Source organism: Crocuta crocuta, unplaced genomic scaffold, assembly GCF_008692635.1.
Source record: "Crocuta crocuta isolate KB4526 unplaced genomic scaffold, BGI_CrCroc_1.0 scaffold128, whole genome shotgun sequence".
NCBI lineage: Eukaryota > Metazoa > Chordata > Mammalia > Carnivora > Hyaenidae > Crocuta > Crocuta crocuta.
In genome coordinates, this window is record NW_027532232.1 from 4,095,647 (window position 1) to 4,118,642 (window position 22,996).

General features: G+C 43.7%; 1 protein-coding gene across 1 annotated transcript in view; it reads left to right on the forward strand.

The window, feature by feature from the left end:
• The window catches only part of CNTNAP2 (contactin associated protein 2), a 1,422,049-nt gene that overhangs the window by 1,182,084 nt on the left and 216,969 nt on the right, over positions 1–22,996 (forward strand). The window contains exon 19 of the mRNA XM_077778041.1: positions 5,095–5,313. Coding sequence (XP_077634167.1) covers positions 5,095–5,313 — 219 coding nt within the window. The remainder of the gene's footprint in view (positions 1–5,094; positions 5,314–22,996) is intronic.

Consider the following 22,996-nt stretch of genomic DNA (forward strand, 5'->3'; position numbering starts at 1 on the left):
TAAATAAATAAATAAATAAATAAATAAATAAATAAATAAACTTTTTTTTTTTTAAAAAAGAAGAAGAAAATATATCCAAACATTCTCCACTGTAGAACGAAGCTAAGATATCTGCTCTGCCTATTATCAGTTTTGTTGTACAGGTCAAATGAATTTTATGCAGAATAATCCTATCAGCCCCTAAGCTTCATTTTAAGATGGAAGAAACAAATCATCATCAAAACTGCAACAGCATTTGTCCGTCTTCTCAGCAAACTCGCTGTGTGTACCTATCCTTGTCCTTTCCCTTTACCTGTTCCATATTGAATTGACCTAATGTCTTAATGTCACCTCACCTGCTGGGATTGCTCAGAGCTAAAAAGTCTACTATTCTGGTCAGTTCTTAAATTTGTCACTCGGCACATTAAGCCTGGAGATGATTTGTTTAAGAAAACCTGTGTTTTGAATTGCAAGGAGAGTAGAGTGCCGCCTCCTGGACCACGAGAGGCTGGACCAAGAGCTGGACATGGGTCTGCTCTATTTATCATTTTAAGTCACTCAGATAGAGTCAGGAACCAGATTGATTCAAAGGTAATTTCCGATGAACCAACATGCCCCCTTGTGCATTTCTCTTTTCACATAACCTCTTTTCTCCCTGTAAGGATTCAAGATCTAAGATTACCATTAAGACTGGCTCTATTTCATTTCATTCATTCTCTTCGAATCCCCTGCAAATTAGATCATAGCATGTTGCCATTTGAAGGGATCTTAGAGATTAGTTCAGTGTTTTCAAACACATTTTGGACACGGAAACTCTGGGAAAGCTATAGAAGTGATCCTCATTTCAGACATCCTCAGTAAACTGAGGCCCAAAATGTGAAAAGGCAAAGCTGTGATGAGAAGTCGCGTCTCCTGATTCCCAAACCATTCCTTGTAACAGTTAACATGCTTTCCGCTGTAATCAAAATGGCTTAAACAAGAATGGATGTCTGTCATGAAAAGTGTTGAGTGATGCTGGGAATAATACAGGGTCCGATCAACACCACGGAAGACCCTGGTTTACTGTTGCCCTCCCTCTTCCCCCTAGCATTCCTGATTTCCAAGATGGCTCCAGCAACATTGGGAATCACAACTTCCACCCAGGATCAAGGGGCATAAAGGGGTTGTCTGTCTCTTCTCTTATGAGCTAAGAAATGTGTCCCAAAAGAGCCCTAAAGGATCTCTTCATATCTTATTAGCCAGGAGGGAATGATATGTCCCATCCTAAGCAGGATACTGTCAAAAAGGGTGAAATTGCTGTATTTGACTTAGACAAATCCAGATTCACGTTCTGGGTCTGGGGGAGGGGCATCCATAGCTGAAGCATAAGATTCTATGTGAGTAGAGAGATTCGTGGACAAAATTAGAAAAGGGAGTTGTGGCTATTTATTGGAGGAACATTCTCCATGGGTGTCCCTCATTGCTGCTTGTCTTCTGAGCAAGAGGCTCAGAAGCTCTTCGTACCTTTCTAAGGATGTGTGGATGGCAAACAGTCTTGGAAGACAGAGGTGGATTTGTTTCTTCACCAGGATAATGAAGCTAATGTCTCTCCTGAGGGCAAAAAAAATGAGCTAGTTTGCTAGCAGCCCCTTTAAAAGAATAAGGTTTCTTACATTCAGGTCCTTCAGCTATGACAGGAACTCACTGCATGTACCGCATCCCTGTGGGCTGCTCCACATGCCCCCATGCAACTTGGGGAGCAAGAGAGAACAGGGTGGGGCCCGATGTGCATACTGCTTGCTGTGCTGTGAATAATATCTTTTGTCTCTGACCCAGGAGACTTCTGTCTTCTGTCAGCACACAGGAAACTATGGGAGACTAAGCTGTTAGTTTATAAATTGGGTAAAATCTCTGACACTTTGCAATTCTTGCCATGAATAGAAAGACAACCGTCAGTGTTTGCTATAGTCTTCTTCCCAGTGAGCTAGGCTGGATACATCCCATTCTCAGATACTTATTTCTGGAAGGAAGAGTACTTCCAGTGTGTAAGAAATTTCTTTTTTACCGGCAGAAACAGGGCAACATTTCAGTCTCCAATGGAGACCCACATTTACTAAGGACAGTGTCATTGGCTCTGGTGTCTTTTATGCTGCCTCCCTTTTATTCGCTCCCTGACTTTCTCTGTAATTATCTCTTTTAAAATGTCAGCTCCTCTCACCCAGAAGAGCAAGAGCAATCAGCCACAAACTGAACTTTAGAAGCTTTTAAAACACACTTGCTGTTTGGCTGGGAGATGGATTCTCAAAGGCATCCCTCAGCAAAGTCAGGGGAGCTGACACTGAATGACTGAGGAAAAGGAACCTGATTCTTTGCTCTGATACTGGACCCACAGCCCCTCCCTCAGGAAGCAAGAGAAGGGATGTGGGCTGTACTAAAATTGTGAATATTTCTACATTAGAGACTGAGTAGAGGCTCCTTAAGGAGGAATCTGCTCTCAGAGGCTGTTGACCTTGAGCACCTCTTACTGCACCCAACTGGTGAGACGACTGAGCTACAGCAGGACTCTGGAGACTTCTTTCCCTTCGGTAGAGTGAAGCACTGATGTTAAGAAGACCATGGTCCAGGGGTGCCTGGGTGTCTCAGTCAGTTAAGCATACAACTTTGGCTCAGGTCATGATCTCGTGGTTTGTGGGTTCAAACCCTGCATCAGGCTCTCTGCTGATAGCATGCAACCTGCTTCAAATTCTGTGCTTCCCTCTCTCTGCCTCTAACCCACTAACACTCTATCTGTCTCTCTCTTTCTCAAAAATGAATAAACCTTAAATTATTTTTTTAATTTAAAAAAAAGAAGACCATGGTCCAGAGGAGGAAGAAACAAGGGATCTAGTGTGACAAGTAGAGAAAAAAGTAGAGACATTTCCTAGTTAACTGTTGATACTCAGAGTTTTTCCAAATGGTGACAATTTAAAGACCTGGACAAGAATTCATCATAGCAGCAGGAGAGGAGGAGAGGAAATTAGAGCAGTGTTTACCCTTCCAAGTCAAACCTTAGAGTTAAACTCAATTCTATATCCCTGATGGCTGTTGATGCCTTTAAAATGAAACCATCTTTCCTACCTAGCTCAGGAACCCTTGTGTTCTTGCTTCTCTGACAACTTTCATTTAAAAATTCATCTGCTAGGGGCACCTGGGTGGCTCAGTCAGTTGAGCATCTGACTTCGGCTCAGGTCATGATCCCACAGTTTGTGGGCTTGAGCCCCATGTCAGGCTCTGTGCTGACAGCTCAGAGCCTGGAGCCTGCTTTGGATTCTGTGTCTCCTCTCTCTCTCTCTGCCCCCACCCTTTCTCATGCTCTGTCTCTCTCTCTCAAAAATAAATAAACATTAAAAAAATAATAAAAATGCATCTGCTAACCCATAGCACTACAATAACAGAACAGATTCAGTCTTAAAACTGAGGCTACTTCCCCCCAACCCAACTATGCCAGAAATACAGGGAAAGATCATTCAGTCCATAAGTCGTGTGATCATCAACCTGCATTGATATTTCCATAAAAACCTTCATGAAGGTCGCTGGCCTCCACCAAGTCACAGTGACTCCTGGAGGCAAGAGCTCCTAATATAGAGGAGATACTTTACCAGGGTACATGTAGATTTACCACAGGTGTTAAAATTAAAGTCTTCTTGCTAATAACATAAAGGATCAACATTCCTTGGTACAATTAAGTTGATTAAATTGAGCTCTGCGTCTAATATCCCTGTGGCTTAATAAAGTTAATGCAGCTTTCAGAGGGGCCTGACCCAGAGGCAGGGAACAGTCTAGGTCCTGAGAGAATCTGGCCCACTGTGGTTTTTAAATTAGAAGTTTGATTGCTTGCGACACCATCTCAAAATGGTACCAGTCCGAAGAAGCTGAGTTTTCCATTAGCCCAGGAAAAAATGACAGATATTTAATTAAACTGCTTAGAGATTAGGCAGAAGGCTTAGTGATAGATAAAGGAGCTGAATCTCTTTATAAGTGAAGTTGGGAAATCTACTCGGGTGCCATGTCTTTAATGTAGAAAGGAACTAACCAAGCCAAATGAGCTGGGGACCTTGGCCTTTGCATTAAGCTTCCCCTCCTGCCAATCGCAAGAAAAATATACATTTAAAAAGCATGTTATATAAAGTGTTAGGTGGTCACTGAGGAAATTAAAATCTAAAACGTAAGAAAGCTGCGAACAACCAAAGTTGCCAAAACAAACCACCCTAATCCATTTGTCTCTTGTTGAGAAGTGATTTATTATGGACCTTGAGCAGATCTATGAAAAAAGAAATGATATGTGGTCAGTGCTGGAGGGTAGGTTATGAGAAGGATCCGGCACTCCAGATGGGAATGACTAGGTGTACAGCAAATGTTTCGGGAAAGAGGTTGTTCTGCAAGAATCTTGAGCTACCTTTTGGGCAACCACAGTGACCCAAAAAAGATGCAGGTCACCTTTATTGCCACAAGATTCCTACGTCCCTAGCTTTCAACAAGAATTGTGATGCCTACATTAATGAAATACAGTTTTGTAAGCCCTCCCAAAACAGTAGCTCCCAATTCTAGCCATATATTAATATTTTCCAAGGAGCTTTTTAAATTACCAGTGCCTCTGTCAGATCAACTGAACCAGAATCCCTGGGGATGAAGCTGGACATGGGTGTTTCATCAAGCTCTTCAGGAGGGAGTCCCTGCCTTGAGAGCTACGGAAGAGTTACATGGTGTTTAGTAATCCACAGATCTGGGGCTCTGAAACCTGACAAACCCGGGTCTAGGTCCTGGCTATACTACTCACTAAACTAAAAACATTCAGCTATGCTTGACCTTCTCCAGGTCTGGGTTTGCTTATCTGGAAAGAGTCGATGACAGTAACTTCTTGACAAGCTTTAAAGATGGAGTAAGAAAATAAATGTAATCCTCCAAGTATATTTCCCTCCCATTGGAGGAAACGTGGTTCATTAAAAGTGGATTGATGTTTTATCCTTTCCTCAAATGATTTTGCCATAAGCTTTTATAGCAAGTGATGACGGGCTTTGTTTTTCCTCTAGAAATCATTGCTATCTGGTATCTGGAAGGAAAATACTCATGTGCCTTTCATGCTTTCTGCTCCCCCAGCTGCCACAGAAGTGTCCTTTTCGTTTGATGTCGGAAACGGACCAGTGGAGATTGTGGTGAGGTCACCCTCCCCTCTCAATGATGACCAGTGGCACCGGGTCACCGCAGAGAGGAATGTCAAGCAGGCCAGCTTACAGGTGGATCGGCTGCCACAGCAGATCCGCAAGGCGCCCACTGAAGGTCACACCCGCCTGGAACTCTACAGCCAGCTGTTTGTTGGTGAGTAATAGAAAGGCCTTCATGACTTCCCCATTGGTTTTAATAACCTTCACAATGGAAAAAATAAAACTGTCTATGGGATGCTTTGATAGAAACCTTCCCAAAAGGAAGAGTCTAGGCTTCTTGTAGTCTCTATCAAGACAGAATGGAACAAGGAAAATGAATCAGGAGACCTAACTCTGGCTCACTCTCCACTCTCCACAGCTCATGGTCCTCATCTACAAAATCAGAGGGGTAGGCTAGGGTACCTCTGAGGTCTAATCTGTGCAGTGTTAGGTCTACAGCTTTAGAACTGTAGAAAATTCTTTGATAATTTAGGACACTTGTAACTATTCGGGAGGAAGGGAGGGAAAGATGGAGGGAGGGAGAATGAGGAGGAAATGAGCTTCCTAAGTTCAGGTTTTCTTGAAATTATAAGTAGAAGCCCATTCCTTTCTCTGCCCATCCTCAAGGTTCTAGGCAGAGAAAGATGTGAATTTCCCCTTATGTGGTATCTTTACATGAGACAGAGATCAACAGTGAGAAATTTAGACAGAGCAGAAGTTGAGCATTATTTGTAAGTTATTCCAGCCTCACAGTGTCGTCTTTACTTTTGACCTATTGCAGCTGAAGCTCATGTTATTTCAAATCAATGCCTGTTTCTATCACTAAATATTAAATTTTCTTTTCCAGAACACTGTTGTTTTAAGAAATTAGCTGTTTTTCCTCTGTTAAATGACAAGAGAGCAAATTTGAAGGACTTTCTGGCTATGTGCCACCTTAGACCCCCCCCCCTCTGAGTTTCTGGGGGTTAATTGATCAAGTCAGTCAACTGTGGCAATCCCAGACCAAGCAAAAACAGATGTGACCCGGGTGCTGTCCACAGGCCTACCACCTGTCACCCTACCCTACGGCCTCACCAAGGGTCAGCTAATTTTAACAAGGGCCAGAGCCCCACAGTGTCTTTCATAATTGTGCTGAAATGCTTTAAGAACATTGGAAAGTCACAAAAAGAAGGTAATATTAGATGTCACCTCCTTTGGTGCAATGTGGGCAGACTACAGACATGTCAACATAGTCTGTTAGCTCTCAAAGTAAGACTGATTTGTTAACAAGCCATGTCATCAGGGGCCATGAAAGGGTCGTAGATATCAAGATAAAACACTCCTTGATCCCAGTTGGAAGCTAACCCCTTACAAACCCTACCTTCACTTTACAGTTCTCAAAATTGCACATTACTTTAAAATTATTTTTTATTAATTAAATACCAGGTCCACTGATTCCTGCTGAATATTGTGAGCACAGTCCACTTTATCCATACGTCTTGCCCAGATTACCTAAGACAAGTTTTGTTTTCCTCAGTCCTGTCCCCCACTAAGCATGCTGGTTAACTTCTACCTGGTTTTCTTTATAACAAGTGGCCTTCACTAACTGAGTTGCTTCTTTTTCTGACCTTTCCTTTTTATGCCTTTCTTTCCATGGACTATAGTTGTCTCTGAAAATTTTGGAGACAAAGTAAAGTTGTAAGTGTAAAGAGAGTAGAGCATTTATTATGGTCCTTGGAAAGGATGCTCAACTTTTGCTCTGTCTAAATTTCTCAGAATTTTGATTTGTTGAAACAAGAACAGCTTATAAGAAGAGAACAGTAGAGGGCTGAGGTCAGAATTTGACAGACCGGTTTAAGAGACAGGCAGAAACATAGCACCTCAGGAAGAAGACTGAAGGGGTATGGAGGAGGGAACAAGCAAGGAAAAACCAGGAGAGGGATGTCACAGGAAGAGACAGTCTCATGGAGTACTCTGTGTTTGTTATTGACACATAACATCCAGTACCATGAGGAAAATAAGGCTAGAAAAATGTTCTTTGAATTTAGTAATTTTAAAACCACCGGTGACCTGGGAAAGAAGCTTCAGAACAGTGGGCCACCATGATGAGTCAGCAGTTGCTTTTCACTGGATGGAAATGAGGAGGTCCACATCCTCATTCCTAATTTCCTGTCATCTCAGAGGCGGGCATGATGCACATCTCCCAGACACAATCTATTTTGCACCAGTATGAAAAATATTGTTCTGCAATAGACATACTCCCCAGGGGAGGGGGGGAGGGGGGCTAGTTTCCAGAGAGAAAATCAGTTCAACAGCTGTGAAATCCTGAAGCCTGTTATCCCAAGCCTATTCAGTAGGGATTCAGGAACCCGGAGAGCTATCCTGAGTTCAGTTCTCATTTAGACACTCTGTCCTGACCACAGGTCACCACTTTCCCTCTTGAGTCTCGTTTTTCATCTGTCTAATAAAGGACTTGGATTCATTGGTCTCCAGAATGTCCTTCAGCTTTAACCATTTGTGATTATGTGTTTAGAGATGTTAAAGCAGCGTCAGTTGCCAAGAGGTCATCCTTCACATAGTGTCATGCGGTTAACATAGGCTTTGAATCCCACCTCTGCCACGTAGCAGCTGAGGGACCACTGGAAGGTTACTCAGTATTTCCATGTTAAAAGAGATACGGGGGTGCCTGGGTGGCTCCATCAGTTAAATGCTCAACTCTTGGTTTGGGCGCAGGTCATGATCTCACAGTTTGTGGGCTCACGCCCCACATTGGGCTCCGTGCTGATGATGAGGAGTCTACTTGGGATTCTCTTTCTCTCTATCTCTCTTTTCCCCTCCCCTGCTCACTTTGTCTTTCTCTCAAAATAATTAAATAAAAACACGATTAAAAAAAAAAAGAGGGACGTAGTCCTTACGTCTCAGGGTGGACTGAAACAGCCCAGAATAAGCACTCTTTGGAGAGTGACTGGCATGAAGTCAGACTCATTAAATAAGAGTTATTTCTTTATCTTTGTTTTCACTTTTACTCCTTTAGCTGTCTTCCTCTGTGTATCCATGTAATGCTCACCCCCTCCTACAGAACTTGCCTCCAACTGACCCATTTCTTCTTTCCTAAAGTACTGACCTGATCCGTGTTCACTGTAACATACATGCCCTAAAGGAAAGTTCCTGTACATACATGCTCCTTGACATTCAAAATCAGGCTGCAGTTACTCTGCTTACCTGCCTCAGTGGCCACACAGCAGCACGCCATGACCCAGGAATGTTCTCAGTCAGCCAAGAAGCCAGGGAGCATCCATGTGAACACATCACATGGGTATTGGCGTCACAACCGAGACATGTGGCCGAGTTGCCCAACATCTCTTTCCCGTTCTAGAAAAGAGGGACTTGACTCAACCTAAAGCTAACACAGACTGGAAGTCATTCTTGTTCTTTGCAGAGAGCAGGCCGTAAGGGAAGGCCAACCTCCTGTCTCCTTTCCCAAAGCAACTGAAGAAACGGAGAGAAGAGCAAGTCCCCCTCACTCCACATCTAAAATATAATTAAAAGCTGTCATCAAAAGAAGATTAATACAAGTCTTTAGGCACAAATTCTCATTATTTTGAGAATTATTATTGCAGCTATGATTCTGATTTAGTCAAAAAGTAACAAATAAATTTAAACATGAAAAGTGACATGGGAAGAAAGAGGCATTGGTGGGTATTTGTCCGAAATGCACAGGAAACCTTCTCATGTTGTTGATCCAGCATGAACAATGACCGTATGATGAGCCACTCGGATGGCCCAGCAGAGACACTTAAACCACACGGTAATCTGCAGCCTCAACCAGCCCAGGTGCTCAGTCCTACATCCTCCATGGCAGCCAGGAGACATATTTTTCTTAATAGGTGGAGAATAGCAGACATGCTCAAGGTCATTATCAAGGCATGAGCAATGCCAGGCTGGGTTGAGCCAGAGCACATGTTGGCACAGAGACATGAAGGAGTTGGGAGCCCTGGCAGCTGAAGCAGGAGTGTCGGTGCTGTGAGGGGGCAGGGTGTCTTCTGGGACCTCGGCCTGCAGCCTGTGGCCAGCCCGGGGCCCTGTCAGGGAGCTGGCCAGTGTGAGCCATTGAGGAGAGCCAGGCAGGCTATTCAAGGCAGGTGGCTGGTGTAGAGGTTGATTGCAGTAAGCCAGACACAGGCCAGTGCATGTAACTGTGCTTGGCGGTAGTTTAAGAAGGAGGTCAGAGTTCAGGAGGGCTGAAGGCTGCTTTGGAAGGTTCAGGAAGGTTCAAGCTCCTCAGTGGCTCTTTGAGAACCCTAACTAATGACAAATGTCCAGGCTCAACTCATTTGACTCTGACCTTTTCTGAAATCTCTCTGGAGGTTAAAGAAGGCCATCCCTACTGTGTAAGACAAAACCCAGAAGGAGCTGAAAAACCACACTCATTCCTTAAGGATCTTTTGTGTTCTGTGAGAAGCCTGGCTGGAGACAGGAGAAGCGCTGTCTTCAGGACTAAGAGCAAACCTCTTCCTCCAACACTTTGTCAGGAAACTCCTCCTGAGCTTCCCCTTGAGCTCATGGCCGAGTTGTCCTCCTGATGAATGAGGATAGAGTGCTATGGCCATTCTCTGAGCCAAGCATGGCCAGCAGCCCCATAAAATAGCCCAACTTCCCCAGACTCGATGATATAGCTTGTTTGGTCAGCTGCTCCTCACCCCCTCTGTATTCCAGAATCATGAATGGATCATTCCACGGCCATCTGAAATGCAGTGCCATTGGGAAAGCAAAAAATCAACATTTGTTGTCTGAAAGGGAGAAAAATGGAATTCTGGCCATGAAGTGTACCAAAATCTGTATATGAATAGAACAGTTCTTTTTAGTATCCAAAAAGTTTAGAATAAAAAATATACAATCCAAGTAGCAGGAATTAAAACCCAAAAAATCAGTTTTTGCTGATTTTTCCGTTTCCTGCAAGGCTGCCTCAGTAACAACAACATAAACACCGGCCAGCATGTCCTGGGCAACAGACACTTCAAGGCCAAGTACTCCACATCCTTTATTTACCTCATATAAAGCAAATACCTCTTATAAAGAATTACTCATTTCTCCTTTATTTTCACAGTGAAGAAACTAAAGCTAAAGATTAGTTAATAGCCCAAAGCTGTGCAGCTGGTAAGAGACAGAGCTGGGATTTGATCCCTCATAGTCTGACTCCAGAGATCCAGCCCTTAAGGGTTCATCTTGTCAAAGCAGAAATTACACACTGACGTTAAACAGGCAAGGAAGGTTTCACTCAAGGTTACTACAGAGGGGAGGGAGGCCACAACTCAGTCTGGGCTCAACTCTGCGGAAACAGTGGAAGAGGGTTGTTTTTCGTGTGTTGTTTTTTACTTGTGGTAAAATACACAATGGCAAGTTTTTAAGAGTAGGATAGAAGAGATCCTAGGCCATCTGTGTTTGCTAACAACTTTACCCAAAGGAAAAGCAGACTTTCTCCTCTCTTCCTGGCAGGAGGTAGTTTTACAACTTAAGAGTGAGGGGCCACCCTCCCCGAGGAACTAAGAGACACAGGCAGTAGCTCCCTGGACGTTTACATTTCAGAGAGATGAGAAAGACATTCCTGGGTTGTAAAACTGGCAAAAAGACCTTTGAAAAGATTTACATGTCAAAGGGGAAGAGAAAGAATTTACAATTAGGAGCTTTCTTAAGTAAATGTTTTAAGAAAAGGGAAGTCAGGGGCCTCTGGGTCGGGAAGAAACTGGTCTCAAGTTGAGTCAAGCTGAGGGGAATGCTGCCGCCATCTTGGTCGGTCTATACCAGCGTTTCTCTTGTAGGGTGATAGTGTGGTCCACCAGGTACCTGGAAAAGCCTGCCGGCTTCGGGGTGCCAACCCCACCTACAGGCTGCAGGCAGAACTTCCTGCAATGCATAGGAGAATCCATCCGGAAAGACCTTGGTTCACCCTAGATGGCAGCTGCGCCCCCATGAGGAAACAGTGCTGTCAGTTACAGTATAGAATAGGAGACTAGGAGGTCTGCCCTGGCCTGAGTCGGCCCTGGCAAGTATTTTACAAAGTCAAAATGGCAAAGACCATGGGCAGAAGACCATGGGCAGACACAGACACAAAGCATTTGGGAAAAGAAGAGAAGCAGAAGCAGTCTTGGTGGGGAACGAGCCCCCTTACTTGACAGTCTCTGTGATATGAAAATAAGCTGTTGTTTCTTTTTTACTTACTTTGGTAAACCCTTTGCAAGGGTTGTCAAAGTCAACACAGATCTCTCCAGAACCCACAGGGGTCTAAAAACGTCCATAATTCTGGTCTTCTTTCCATGATCTCTCAGTGTAACCAAACCTAAGTCCATCTGCCCAATGCAAAGGAAAGCCAGCCACTAACACATCAAGTTGCATCAAGGAAAGAGTTTCTTCAAGAGGTAGCCAAACAAAGAGAAAAAAGGAAAAGCCTCAGAACCACCTCTCCAAAGTGGGAGGGAACACGTGTTTATAACCCTGGGAATTGAGGTTACACACATTTATGAAAAGGGCAGAGAAACTTAGGACTGTTCATTAGGAAAGTGGGACATGTATGGAGTGATGTGGGCATAGCATACGTCCCACATTCACCATGGGGTGGAGATGTAACATCAGAAGAAAGCAAAATGCAGCCCCAGATTCTGTTACCTGGTGAAATGGGGAGACCGCAGGCCCTAGGGCCTTGACCCAGCCCATCCCAGAGAGGTCGCCAAAGGTTCTTGGTCTTGTCAGGAGAAAGAATTCAAGGACAGACCACAACACAGCAGACGAGTAACATAAGCAGGAAAGTTTGTTGAAGTGACTGTCCACTCCCAAGATGTGAGAGCGTGTGAGCACAAGAGAAAGAGCTGTGTGCCGTGGGATTTGGGTTTCTATCTCTTACTGACAGTTGTTAACTGGAGAGTGGAATATGCATTACTTGGGAGGGGGAGTTCTTGGAAGCAGAGTTTTGTGCCTTTTCTTTCCTTATTCGGTCAGGAGTTTCTAATCATGGCACCCTCCCTCTTTGGCCTGTGTGGTTTGATCTGTCTTCTTGTGAAAGCCTCTGACTTTCCCCATCGCTGGCCAAGCCTTCCTCATTGCTGGCCTCCAGGCATCCTGCTGGAACCTAATTGCCTACTTGAACAGCCTTGGGAGGTTATCTTGGGACAAAAAGAAGGAGCTGTGAGCATGCCCTGCGAACTGGATGGGGTCTTGGGCTCATCATCTCAGGTAAGGAAAGCAGAGCTTTGCTTATTCCCAGGCTGGAACCATATCGGCTGGCCTTGAGTCCAGGCTGCTATGGAGGCAGCTAGTGGGTTTGTTCATGGGGACTGAAAAGACGCAATAGCTTATGAGGAGAAAACAGTTCTGCGAAAAACGAGCTTTAAACTTTCTGCTACTTTCAACTTCATTCACCCTGGAGGGCATGGTTTTGCCAGCAAGCATCCCACCCACCATCTTTTATGAAATACTTTCTTGTCTTGAAAGTATGGCAGTGTACTCACCCACTTTTCTTTCCACTTTTGCCTGCCATGACTTAGTCTCTCCTGTGAGTCTCTTCCCCTCATTGACCACTAGATATTGAAGCTTCACACAACCTTCCTCTCTTCTCTATCCATCCATTTCCCCAAGTGATCTCATCCAGTCCAGTGGCATCCAATACTATCTATGGACCAATGACTCTTAAATTGAAATCTCCAGGCTTCACTTCTCCCAGAAACCCTGCATGCACTTATCCAACTGTCTACTTAGCACCTCAGCTTGGATGTCCAATGGGCATCTCAGAGAAAACATGGCAGGCTCTTGATGCCTACCCCAAACCTGTTCTTCCAACAACCTTCCCATCTCCATAAATGACATCACCACCTACCCATCTTTGCTTGAACCCAAAATTTGGAGTTGCCCTTGATTCCCCTCTTTCCCTCATCACTGTCCATCAGGAGTAAGTCTTGTGACTCTACCTCTAGACTGTGCCTGAGGTGCGTACACTGGCCTCCATTACCACAAGTCCTACCCTAGTCAAAGCCACGGTTGTGTCTTGCTTGAACTGTTGCAGGATGTCTCCTGGATGGTTTCCACAGTTGTGGTATGTGCTGTGGATACACCAAGCTTATTCCTGATCTAGAGTATTTGCCCTGGCTGCTTTCTCTGCCTGAAATACCTCCCCAGACACTGATGAGGTCAGGTCCTTCTTGTTCTTCATGTCTCAGATTCTGTTACCTTCTCAGGGAGGCCTTCTCTGACCACTCAATCAGAAGTAAAGCAGTCACTTCCCATTTTACATTCTCCTTGGAACATGTGATCTTTTCTTTTCTTTTCTTTTTTTCCTTTTCTGCATCCTTTCTCTAGAAGGTAGGCTTTATGACAACAGAGATCTAGAATAATGCTGTGGGGGTTGCCCAGTGAGTACTGGCTGAGTATAAAGTGGAATGAGTAAGTAAATGCTGTCTTGCTTATTACTTCTCTGAGTTAATAATCATATTGCCATCTTTGGAAATACCTTTTTCATAGGGTACCACAGACTGAAATCAAGCATGACAGAAGCCAAAAAAAAAAAAGAGAGAGAGAGAAACAGAGACAGAGTCTCAGAATTTTATGAAAGATAGTATCTCAATCCAGTCCAGGCCCTAAATACAGTTTTCAGTCTCCTTCTTTCAAGGTGAGGCCTTATCTGTTTGGTAGTAGCCAAGATGCTAGCTAGCACCCTAATGCAAAGAGCTTCTGCCCTGACCCTTATAAGTGGTCCCCTGGTTCTCCCTCAGACACAGATATGGAGCAGTATGGCTAGAAACCACAGCTGTCAGTAAAATAATAAAATCAAATGATTCACTAGGTAAAATGTCATATAAACATCACTAGAAGAAATCAACAAGCTATCTACAAAGCAAAAGGGCAAATAAAATGCAGAGGCTGCTTCAAGGAATGGGACTCCCTCACAACTGCTCACCAGGAGGGTCCCCAATGCTTACTCTTGTCCTAACATGACTGCCTTTCTCCAAGTGGAGCGAGGCCATGTCTGACTTTCTGCTACTCTTGATAGAACTGCCTCTTGCCCCTTCACTCCACCACAGGAGAGGCCACCCCTTAGTAGTCACTCTAAGTTTTCCTACCCTCGGGCCTTTAGTGGGTAAAGCTTATCAGTTTTTATAATTCTAGCTCTCTGTTATACAGTTAGAGCTTTATCATATTAAGTAACTTATGATACACATTATTTTTTCCTTGGTTTCTTATACTCCCAACATAATCAGATTGACTGTGTGCTTTTATCCTCTTTTGAGATCCAACAAGGTAGCCTGTGACCTGCCTGTTTCCACAGGTTCTGAGCCACTCTTCTAAGGCAGAGGTCACATGCATGGAAGCCTTTAGAGAGATTCGGGACCTACCAATAGAGCCAATCCTGCGGTTCGCATTCTGTGTAAAATAGCTCATGTGTCGCAAAGAAGGGCTTCAGGGACTCCATGGTCTTCCTCCCAATTTTCTCATGGCAACTGGCATGGTCTGATCCAGAGAAGTCATTTTAAAGAATTTTTTTAATGTTTATTTATTTATTTTGAAAGAGAGAGAGCAGAGGAGGGGGGCAGAGAGAGAGAGAGAGAGAGAGAGAATCCCAAGCAGGCTCTGCGCTGTTAGTGCAGAGCCCAGTGAGGGGCTCAGACTCACAAACCAGGAGATCATGACCTGAGCTGAAACCAAGAGTCGAACGCTTAACTGACTGAGTCACCAAGGCGCCCCTAGAGAAGTCGCTTTAATGCAAAGGCGCCAACTTTGCCAGCAGCGTGGAGAATTTTTTCAACAGATTTACAATTTCACCTACACATTTTTTATACTTTCTGTAAGGACCGGACTAGAGCTCATGATCATTAGTTGCAACTGTCACACAAAAAGATTGTAATCAAAGAAATTAGTGTCGTGAGGCAACTGTCGAGGAGGGGACGAGCGCTCACAGCCCCACTGCCCCTCCCGCGATTCCCTGAGAAGGTGAAACAACCCCGCTTCACTAGCCCGAGTGAGCATAGTTAGCCCTCGATGCCTTATTCTACCCTCTCTTCTCCCATCAGCCCTGCTGTCTGGGTTCCGCCCAGCAGGAATGCACGGGGCCCACCTCCCTGTCCTGTTGTCATATCCTGGTGGTGTTCCTCACTTATTTTAACTTCTCTTTATTATGCTTCTTCTTTCTACCTGAGTCCCAGCTCCGTTCTCTCCCCATCGCTGGCACCCACTCAAGTGTATTTTATGTATGGCCTCCCAGCCCCATGCTTGATATACCTGTTCAAAATATATGTATGTTTTGGAAACTTGATAGTATTGCCTTCTGCATGTCATGATTTATATAAATGATATTGTACTACAAATCTCATCTGTTTCTCGCTCTTTCGCTCAGCCGTATGTTTTTAAGATGTATTTGTTTAGCTCTGTGAATACTGCGTGTACAGTGTTCCATTATGTGTGCATCCAGGCTTTATTTATTCCATCCCCTAAAGATGAATACCTGAATTCCCCAAACCCTTGACCACTGCAGCCATTCTCTGAATATGTTTATGCATGTCCTCCTGTTGTTCGAGGGTTTCTCCTGTGGGTGCGTGTGTGTGTCCACGTGTGTCCAGGAGAATTACTGAATTGTAGGGGATATGCATGTTTAATTTTAATTAAAATAAGCACTGCTTGTCCGATCAGTTTCTGCGTGTAAGCATCAAACTTTATTGGTTGAATTATCCCTTTCTGTCAATAGTCTATCATTGGTAGCTCTGTATAATTTGAGGGTATTTTGCTAGCTAGGTGAGTTCGTGATCTTTTTGACTTATTGCCTCTTTATTCACTATAATGTTTTCCATCTCACAGTTTTATCTTTGCTCTTTAAACTACTGTAGTTTCCTCCTGGTTGTTATTAATACTTGCCTGGTGTTTTGTACAGATATTTGTATTTTTTATTGTATCTCAGCTATCATAATGCTGAATTCTTTAAAAATCTAATTTGAGAATCTCTATTCACTTATTGTAACTATTGTTATTTCATAAGGGAAGACTTCTGCCACCTTACCTTGCATTTTTGATTTACTCTGTTTTGTTTATTTGTTTGCCCACCCACCCCCATCTACTTTCCATTGATTCAAATGAATATTACTCTACTGGTTTGAAAGTTATAGATTCCACTTTCATTTTTCTGGCAGCTATTCCTAACTTATTAAGACTCATAGTTATGCTTTTTTTTCTCTATCATCCACAAAAACAAATCAATATCACTGTTCTGAATAAGATAAAAGACCAAGAATACTCTTACCTCTTTCCCCACCTCACTGCCTGTCATGGTGATATCATTTAGAGTTTTAATTGCAGAATCTTATCAATATAATTATTTTAATTGCATTTACCAAGTTTTTCTCTTTTTTTCCTCTTATTTCCCATATCTTATCACCTCTTGAATTCAGTTCCCTTCTTTTTTTTTTTTTTAAATATTTTTATTTATTTCTAGGAGAGAGAGACAGACAGCGTGAGCAGGGAGGGTCAGAGAGAGGGAGATACAGACTCCGAAACAGGCCCCAGGCTCCGAGCCGGCAGTCAGCAGAGAGCCCGACGCGGGGCTCGAACCCACGAACCGCGAGATCATGACCCAAGGACGCTCAACCGACTAAGCCACCCAGGCGCCCCTAATTCAGTTCCCTTCTTACTCAAGAGCAGTTCTGTCTAAAAAAGACTGCATAAGGGGGCACCTGGGTGGCTCAGTCATTTGAGTGTCCAACTTTGGCTCAGGTCATGATCTCACGGTTCATGAATTGGAGCCCTGCGTCAGGCTCTGTGCTGACAGCTCAGAGCCTGGAACCTGCTTCAGATTNCATCTGCCTGGTTCAGGTTCCTGGCCTCATGTGAGTTTGTGTGTGTGTGTGTGTGTGTGTGTGTGTGTGTGTTNCTCTGTGCTGACAGCTCAGAGCCTGGAACCTGCTTCAGATTCTATGTCTCCCTCTCTCTTGTCCCTCCCCTGCTCACATTCTATGTCTCTCTCTAAAAATTAAATAAACATAATTTTTTTAAGAATAAAGACTGCATAAGTAAATCCTTCCAAGACACATGCTTACAAATATCTTCACTGGTTGCCATATTTAAATCAACATTGAAAATACTTTTATCAACAAAGTTGCTATTGAGAAGTTAGATGTAAGTTACAGTCTTATTACTGATCTTCTCTTTCTTTTCCTTTACTATTTCTTAACTATAATGCAGCACTCTCAGCCTTTTGGGGGCCAGTCTGCTAAAGTCTGCTTTCCTCTTCCCAGAAAGATGTTTTATATGAATAACATAAAATACACCAAATTATAAAAGAAACCAAATATAGTGAAATTTAGTTATCAAACATCTAAAACAACAAATTCAAATTCATAATAAACAGTAATATTAGTGCTGTAAATAACAAGACCTAGCATCAGGCCTAATAACTACCTGAAGTTCAAGTTCCTCGTGATCATAAATGATACTTCAAAAGATCTATAACTCTAATATAATAGGAACATATCTATGATTTTCTAACAGCAATAGCGATGCAGATACCACTAATCTTGCTGCAATTTTCCCTACAGTCCTAATTGAAGAAAATGCTAAATTTCATTTAGAGGCTAGTCAAAATTTTGAACATGGAAGGTGTTTCCCATCCTGCTCTCCAGCCTCCTGACTCCCGTATATGAATGCCTGGGGTTTGGGGCTCAGGTTACAAACCACAGCTATAGGCATAGGTGTGGGATTTTTTCTTATCTACTCTGTTTAGTATTAGTATATATTTTATATTTTCTGTTGCTAGTAGAGCTTATATACTCTGTTTAGTATGAGCCATTCTGTTCTAGAATATTCTGAATCATTATTTCTTCAAACAGTTCCTTCCCCCAAGTTACTCTTTTCTTTTGAGGTTGTTAATACACAAATGATAGCACTTCTACTCTCCACAGTCCTTAACTTTTCTTTCATTCTTCTAACCACCTTATCCTTTCCTGTTGCCTTTGGGGACGGTTTACTGACCCAACATTTCAGCCCCTAATATGTTCTTCTGCTCTGTCTTGTCTGCTTTCCATTCCCTCCTTAGAAATCTTTATTTATTATTATATTATGGTTTTTTGATTCTCAACATCTCCAACCAATTCTTCTTCATAATGGTTTGTCACCACCCCATGTTTCCACTATCCATGGAGGAACCACTATGCTAATCTCGCTGCTCTTTCGTGTCAGCACAACAGTTAAGATGCCAGTCATGCTGGTTCCTGTGTGCCTGCTCTCTTATAGTTCTGTCCCTCTGATACAGGAGCCCTTCCCTCATAGTGTGGGCTTTCCTCCAAAGCCTTGTCAACAGACAAGCTCATGTCCATTCCCTTGAGATTACAAAATGCATCCTCCAGTGTTGTCTGTCTAAGGGGAGAAGCTAGCACTCAGGCCCTGAGCCATGCTCCTCTAGGAAAGTTGAGCATGAGGAGAAAGCATTCGTCTCAGGATGTGGAAGGGCTAGTTCCCATACACCTCAATCCTTTCCTGTTCCTACCTCCAAGTGTCTCTCACGTCCCCACACACAACTTCAAAATGCCTCCCCCCTACCCAGGACAGCCATCTTCTGCTGTAATTGATTCTTAAACCAGAGGCATACCTTTATCTCCTAAAGCTGCCCTCTCACTACTATACCAAAAGGTCCATCTCAAAAATAAGCAGATCAAATAGCCTCTGATGATTTCCTTGTTTTCCGTGACCTCCCAGTACTATTTAACATTCATACCCAAACCCTCCTTGCAGTACTGAGCTCAGAGCGTGCCACTGTTCTGTCCTCAGCCTCTCTGCTAGCTCCTCTCTTTCTCTCCTCTCCATCCTCTCTTCTTTTTCCCCACCCTCATGTCTTGGAAAGCTCATACATCCTGGAAAGGTTGTGATCAGAGCCATGCTGATCCCTCCCGGATCCATAAATCCAGCCTTGACCTGGGACTGACATCTGCAAAGGCTTGTTTGAAGTCTGCCGTCTGAGAGAGGGACAAGGTGACAGGTGAAAGCAGCACTGGGGATTCTTGACTGGATGAAAGAGACTGGATCTGGTGGTTTAAAAAGTAGACTTAAGGGGCGCCTGGGTGGCTTAGTTGGTTGAGCGTCCGACTTTCGCTTGGGTCATGATCTCGCGGTTCGTGGGTTCGAGCCCCGCGTCGGGCTCTGTGCTGACTGCCAGCTCAGAGCCTGGAGCCTGTTTCAGAGTCTGTGTCTCCCTCTCTCTCTGACCCTCCCCTGCTCACGCTGTCTCTCTCTCTGTCCTAGAAATAAATAAAACATTAAAAAAAAAAAAGAATGATAATCCAGGGGCGCCTGGGTGGCTTAGTCAGTTAAGCGTCCGACTTCCGCTTGGGTCATGATCTCGCGGTTCGTGGGTTCGAGCCCNGTGGGGGGGTGGGTGTGGGTGTGTGTGTCTTAGAGAGAGAGAAGGAGAAAATCTAAGATATATTAAATACATTAAAACCAACGAAAAGAAGAAACTTCTTTTGCTCCAAAGATAAGCAATATTCACCAGCAGGACACATAACAACAATAATAGCATACAGATATTTGTAAAAGAAATATTTAGACAGGGTTCTAAGCTGATGTATTTAAAATTTGGGTTTGCATTTCCCATTAAACTGTACACTTTAAAATGCTAAAAAAATAAAAATAAAAATAAAATAAAATAAAATTTGGGTTTGCATTGAAATCTACTAAAGTACTATGAATACTTTAACATTTGGATCTGGCTAAGATGTGGTGGTTTATCACGTATTCCCTCTCAGTGCCCACTTCTGTAAGGGACATGGAACTGTAAGAACTGATGCCAAGAGCCATCCTCTGAACCAGCACCTTCAGACCAGGACTAGTAAGGGTGATCCACCACCCACTATCCGGGACTAAAACCCTTAACTACTCTGGCTTTAAAGTTGAACCTGAGCTTTTGCACCATAAAAAATGATCATTTCAGTAATGGCATCAAAGAAGTGGCCTCTCTGTTGAGCTAGAGATCAGTGTTGACATCTCTGTTCCTGGCTCTGAACTGTTGGCACTGCATTCCCCTTTCGGCTTCAGCCATCCTTGTGGCTTCAGGGACAGTATTTTGCCAAGTGGTGAATGGCTCATCTCAGATATTAATCATTCTGTCAGCATTTTCCGTTTAAGCACAGCAATGCCTAAAAACAGATTATGCATAGAAGAATCGCCTGTGATACAAGCCCAAGATTCAAGATGGCAGCCATTAGCAAGAGTGCAGGCTTAAAAGCCAGATAGCCTGGCAGTGAATTATGGTCAATGGCCACTTCTTAGCTGTGTCACACGGGGCACATCGACTCTCTTGGTCTCAGTTTCTTCACTTATAAAGTAAGGATGATAAAAATTATCTCTGAGAGTTACAACGTGTAGTTTGGAACAATATCTTGTACAGCTAGTATCCAATTAATATTAGCTTTTGAAATAGCTAGTAATTGAACATGCTTGCCCTGCCACCATGGCCTCCGGAATGAATTCAGACCTGCCACCATCTTTCCCATCTCAGAGCAACTCACATTTAGATGCAGATGAGTGTTCTGTGCTATCAGAAACCCAGTATTCCCTCAGCCTTTATTTTGAAGTCTCCTTCTAGCTTAAATAGTCTGGATTCAAGGATTCTGCATGTCCTTTGCCCTGAGGACATAAGAAAATCCATACAGTGATAATGAACTTTAAAAAAAATCTATTCTATTGAATGAAGTTATGAATGAGCACTCATGAGCATTATCTGCAAAAGCAATTCTCTAAACCCCTGCTCTCTGAGTATGTAAAAACTTTTTCATATATGCCCTCCAATATCTAGCTGACATAGGCTTCCCTGATCAATACTTGTTGATCATGCAGCTGCATCGAATAATGTGATCCAACATCCTTTAACTCTCTCCACTACTGAAAGATCTTCACCGTCCTGAGGCTCTCATCTTAACCAGATAATGGGGGTGTATTTTATACACCTGTACTGACACTGCAGGTTTTTTTCTTATGGGTTCAAGTTGAGAGTCAAGACCTAAGAGGCAATGGTAACATACAGAATAAGAGATACAGCAGGTGCAGCATCTGCAATGAGAGAGGCCACACCTATCCAAGCACATAGTTGTGTTTGCCCTGCTCACCTGCACAGGACAGGAATGGCTGCCCTGGAGAAGGGTGGGTAGATCAAAGCCTTGGTGGGTCACTTGGACACAGAGATGTCACACCAGTCTTCCATACCATCCCAGTCATGGGTTCAAGGCCTTCATTCCAGCTCACAGCTCCCCAAATCAAATACAGTCCCACACAGCAGACAAGAGAGAGATAACACCTATCCTAATCCTGAATCTTCCAAAAAAACAGTGCAGTTAAAAGGTCTTTCTCTCAGACAGGCCTGGACGAGCCCAAGCTTGACACCAACCCTTTACTACTGTATTAGCCTCCTCAGGCTTCCATAATGGATTACCACTGACCATGGGCTTAAACAACAAATCTATTCTGGAAGCCAGAGGTCCAAGATCAAGATGCCAGGGCTGTTTTCTCCTGAGGCCTCTGCTTCTTACTATGTCCTCACATGGCCATTTTCCTGTGCGCACACAGCCCTGTGTTTCTTCCTCTTCTGGTAAAGAACACTGGTCATACTAGATTAGCACTCACACTTAGGGTCTCATTTAACCTTGGTTACCTCTGTAAAGGCCTTATCCCCCAAATATAATCACACTGGGGGTTAGTCTTCAACATTGGAATTTTGGGGCAATGCAGTGCTTTCATAAGACCAGAGGTATCAGGTGTCTGTACACTTACCTTTGCCCTATTTAATTTCTTCCAAGTCTGTACTTCTGTAGAATTTTGTTTATAATAAATAATAGTAATAATGACAGCTACCATTAACTGAGCATTACCCCAAAGTAATGTATTATCGCCTATTATTAATATGACCCTGCAAGGTGTATATTGCTATGCTAACTTCACACACAAAGAGATTGAGGCCCGAGAGGAGCAGGGGAGATCACCCAGGCAGTGAGCAGCCAAGCCAGTAAAGGAAAGTAGGTCTTTGGTTTTGTTTTGTTCTTTAATTGTTTTTAACATGTATTCACTTTGGAGAGACAGAGAGAGACAGAGTGTTCATGGGGGATGGGCAGAGAGAGAAAGGAAGACGCAGAATCCGAAGCAGGCTCCAGGCTCTGAGCTCTCAGCACAGAGCCCGACATGCGGCTCAAACTCATGAACCGTGAGATCACAACCTGAGCCAAACTCAGACGTTTAACCGACTGAGCCACCCAGACGCCCCTGAAAGTAGATCTTTATGACCACACAGCTCATGCTTTCCTCACTCCTGTTTGCTGCTTCTTGTCTGTCACACTGCGCCTGGCATCATAGTATATTGTTAATACGGTTGCATTAACCTGCAAGCAAGAAGTAGGTCTCCCTGTCTTCTTAGCAGTGCCTTTCCCAACACGTGCACAGGTGACCCAGTCTGTGGCTTTGCATTTCTCAGCACTGTGCAGCAGCTCCCTTTTTTACCCCTTCCTTCCCCTCCCACCTGCAGGCAGCACCCCCTGCCTCTTTACCCTGAAGCCCTCTTCCCAGGAATATGGTCTTGGATACTCTTTCTTTCTCTTTTTTAAGTTTATTTATTTATTTTGAGAGAGAAAAAGAGAGAGAGGCAGGGGAGGGTGACAGAGAGGGAGAGAAAGAATCCCAAGCAGGCTCCGCATAGTCAGCTTGGAGCCCAACACAGGGGTCAGACTCCTGAACCTCGAGATCATGACCTGAGCTGAAACCAAGAGTCAGAGGCTTCATCGACTGAGCCACCCAGGCACCCCTTGGATACTCTTTCTGTCAGCTTGTCAGTGGGCTCTATCCTAATGGCCCTATTTAAAATTGTAACTGCT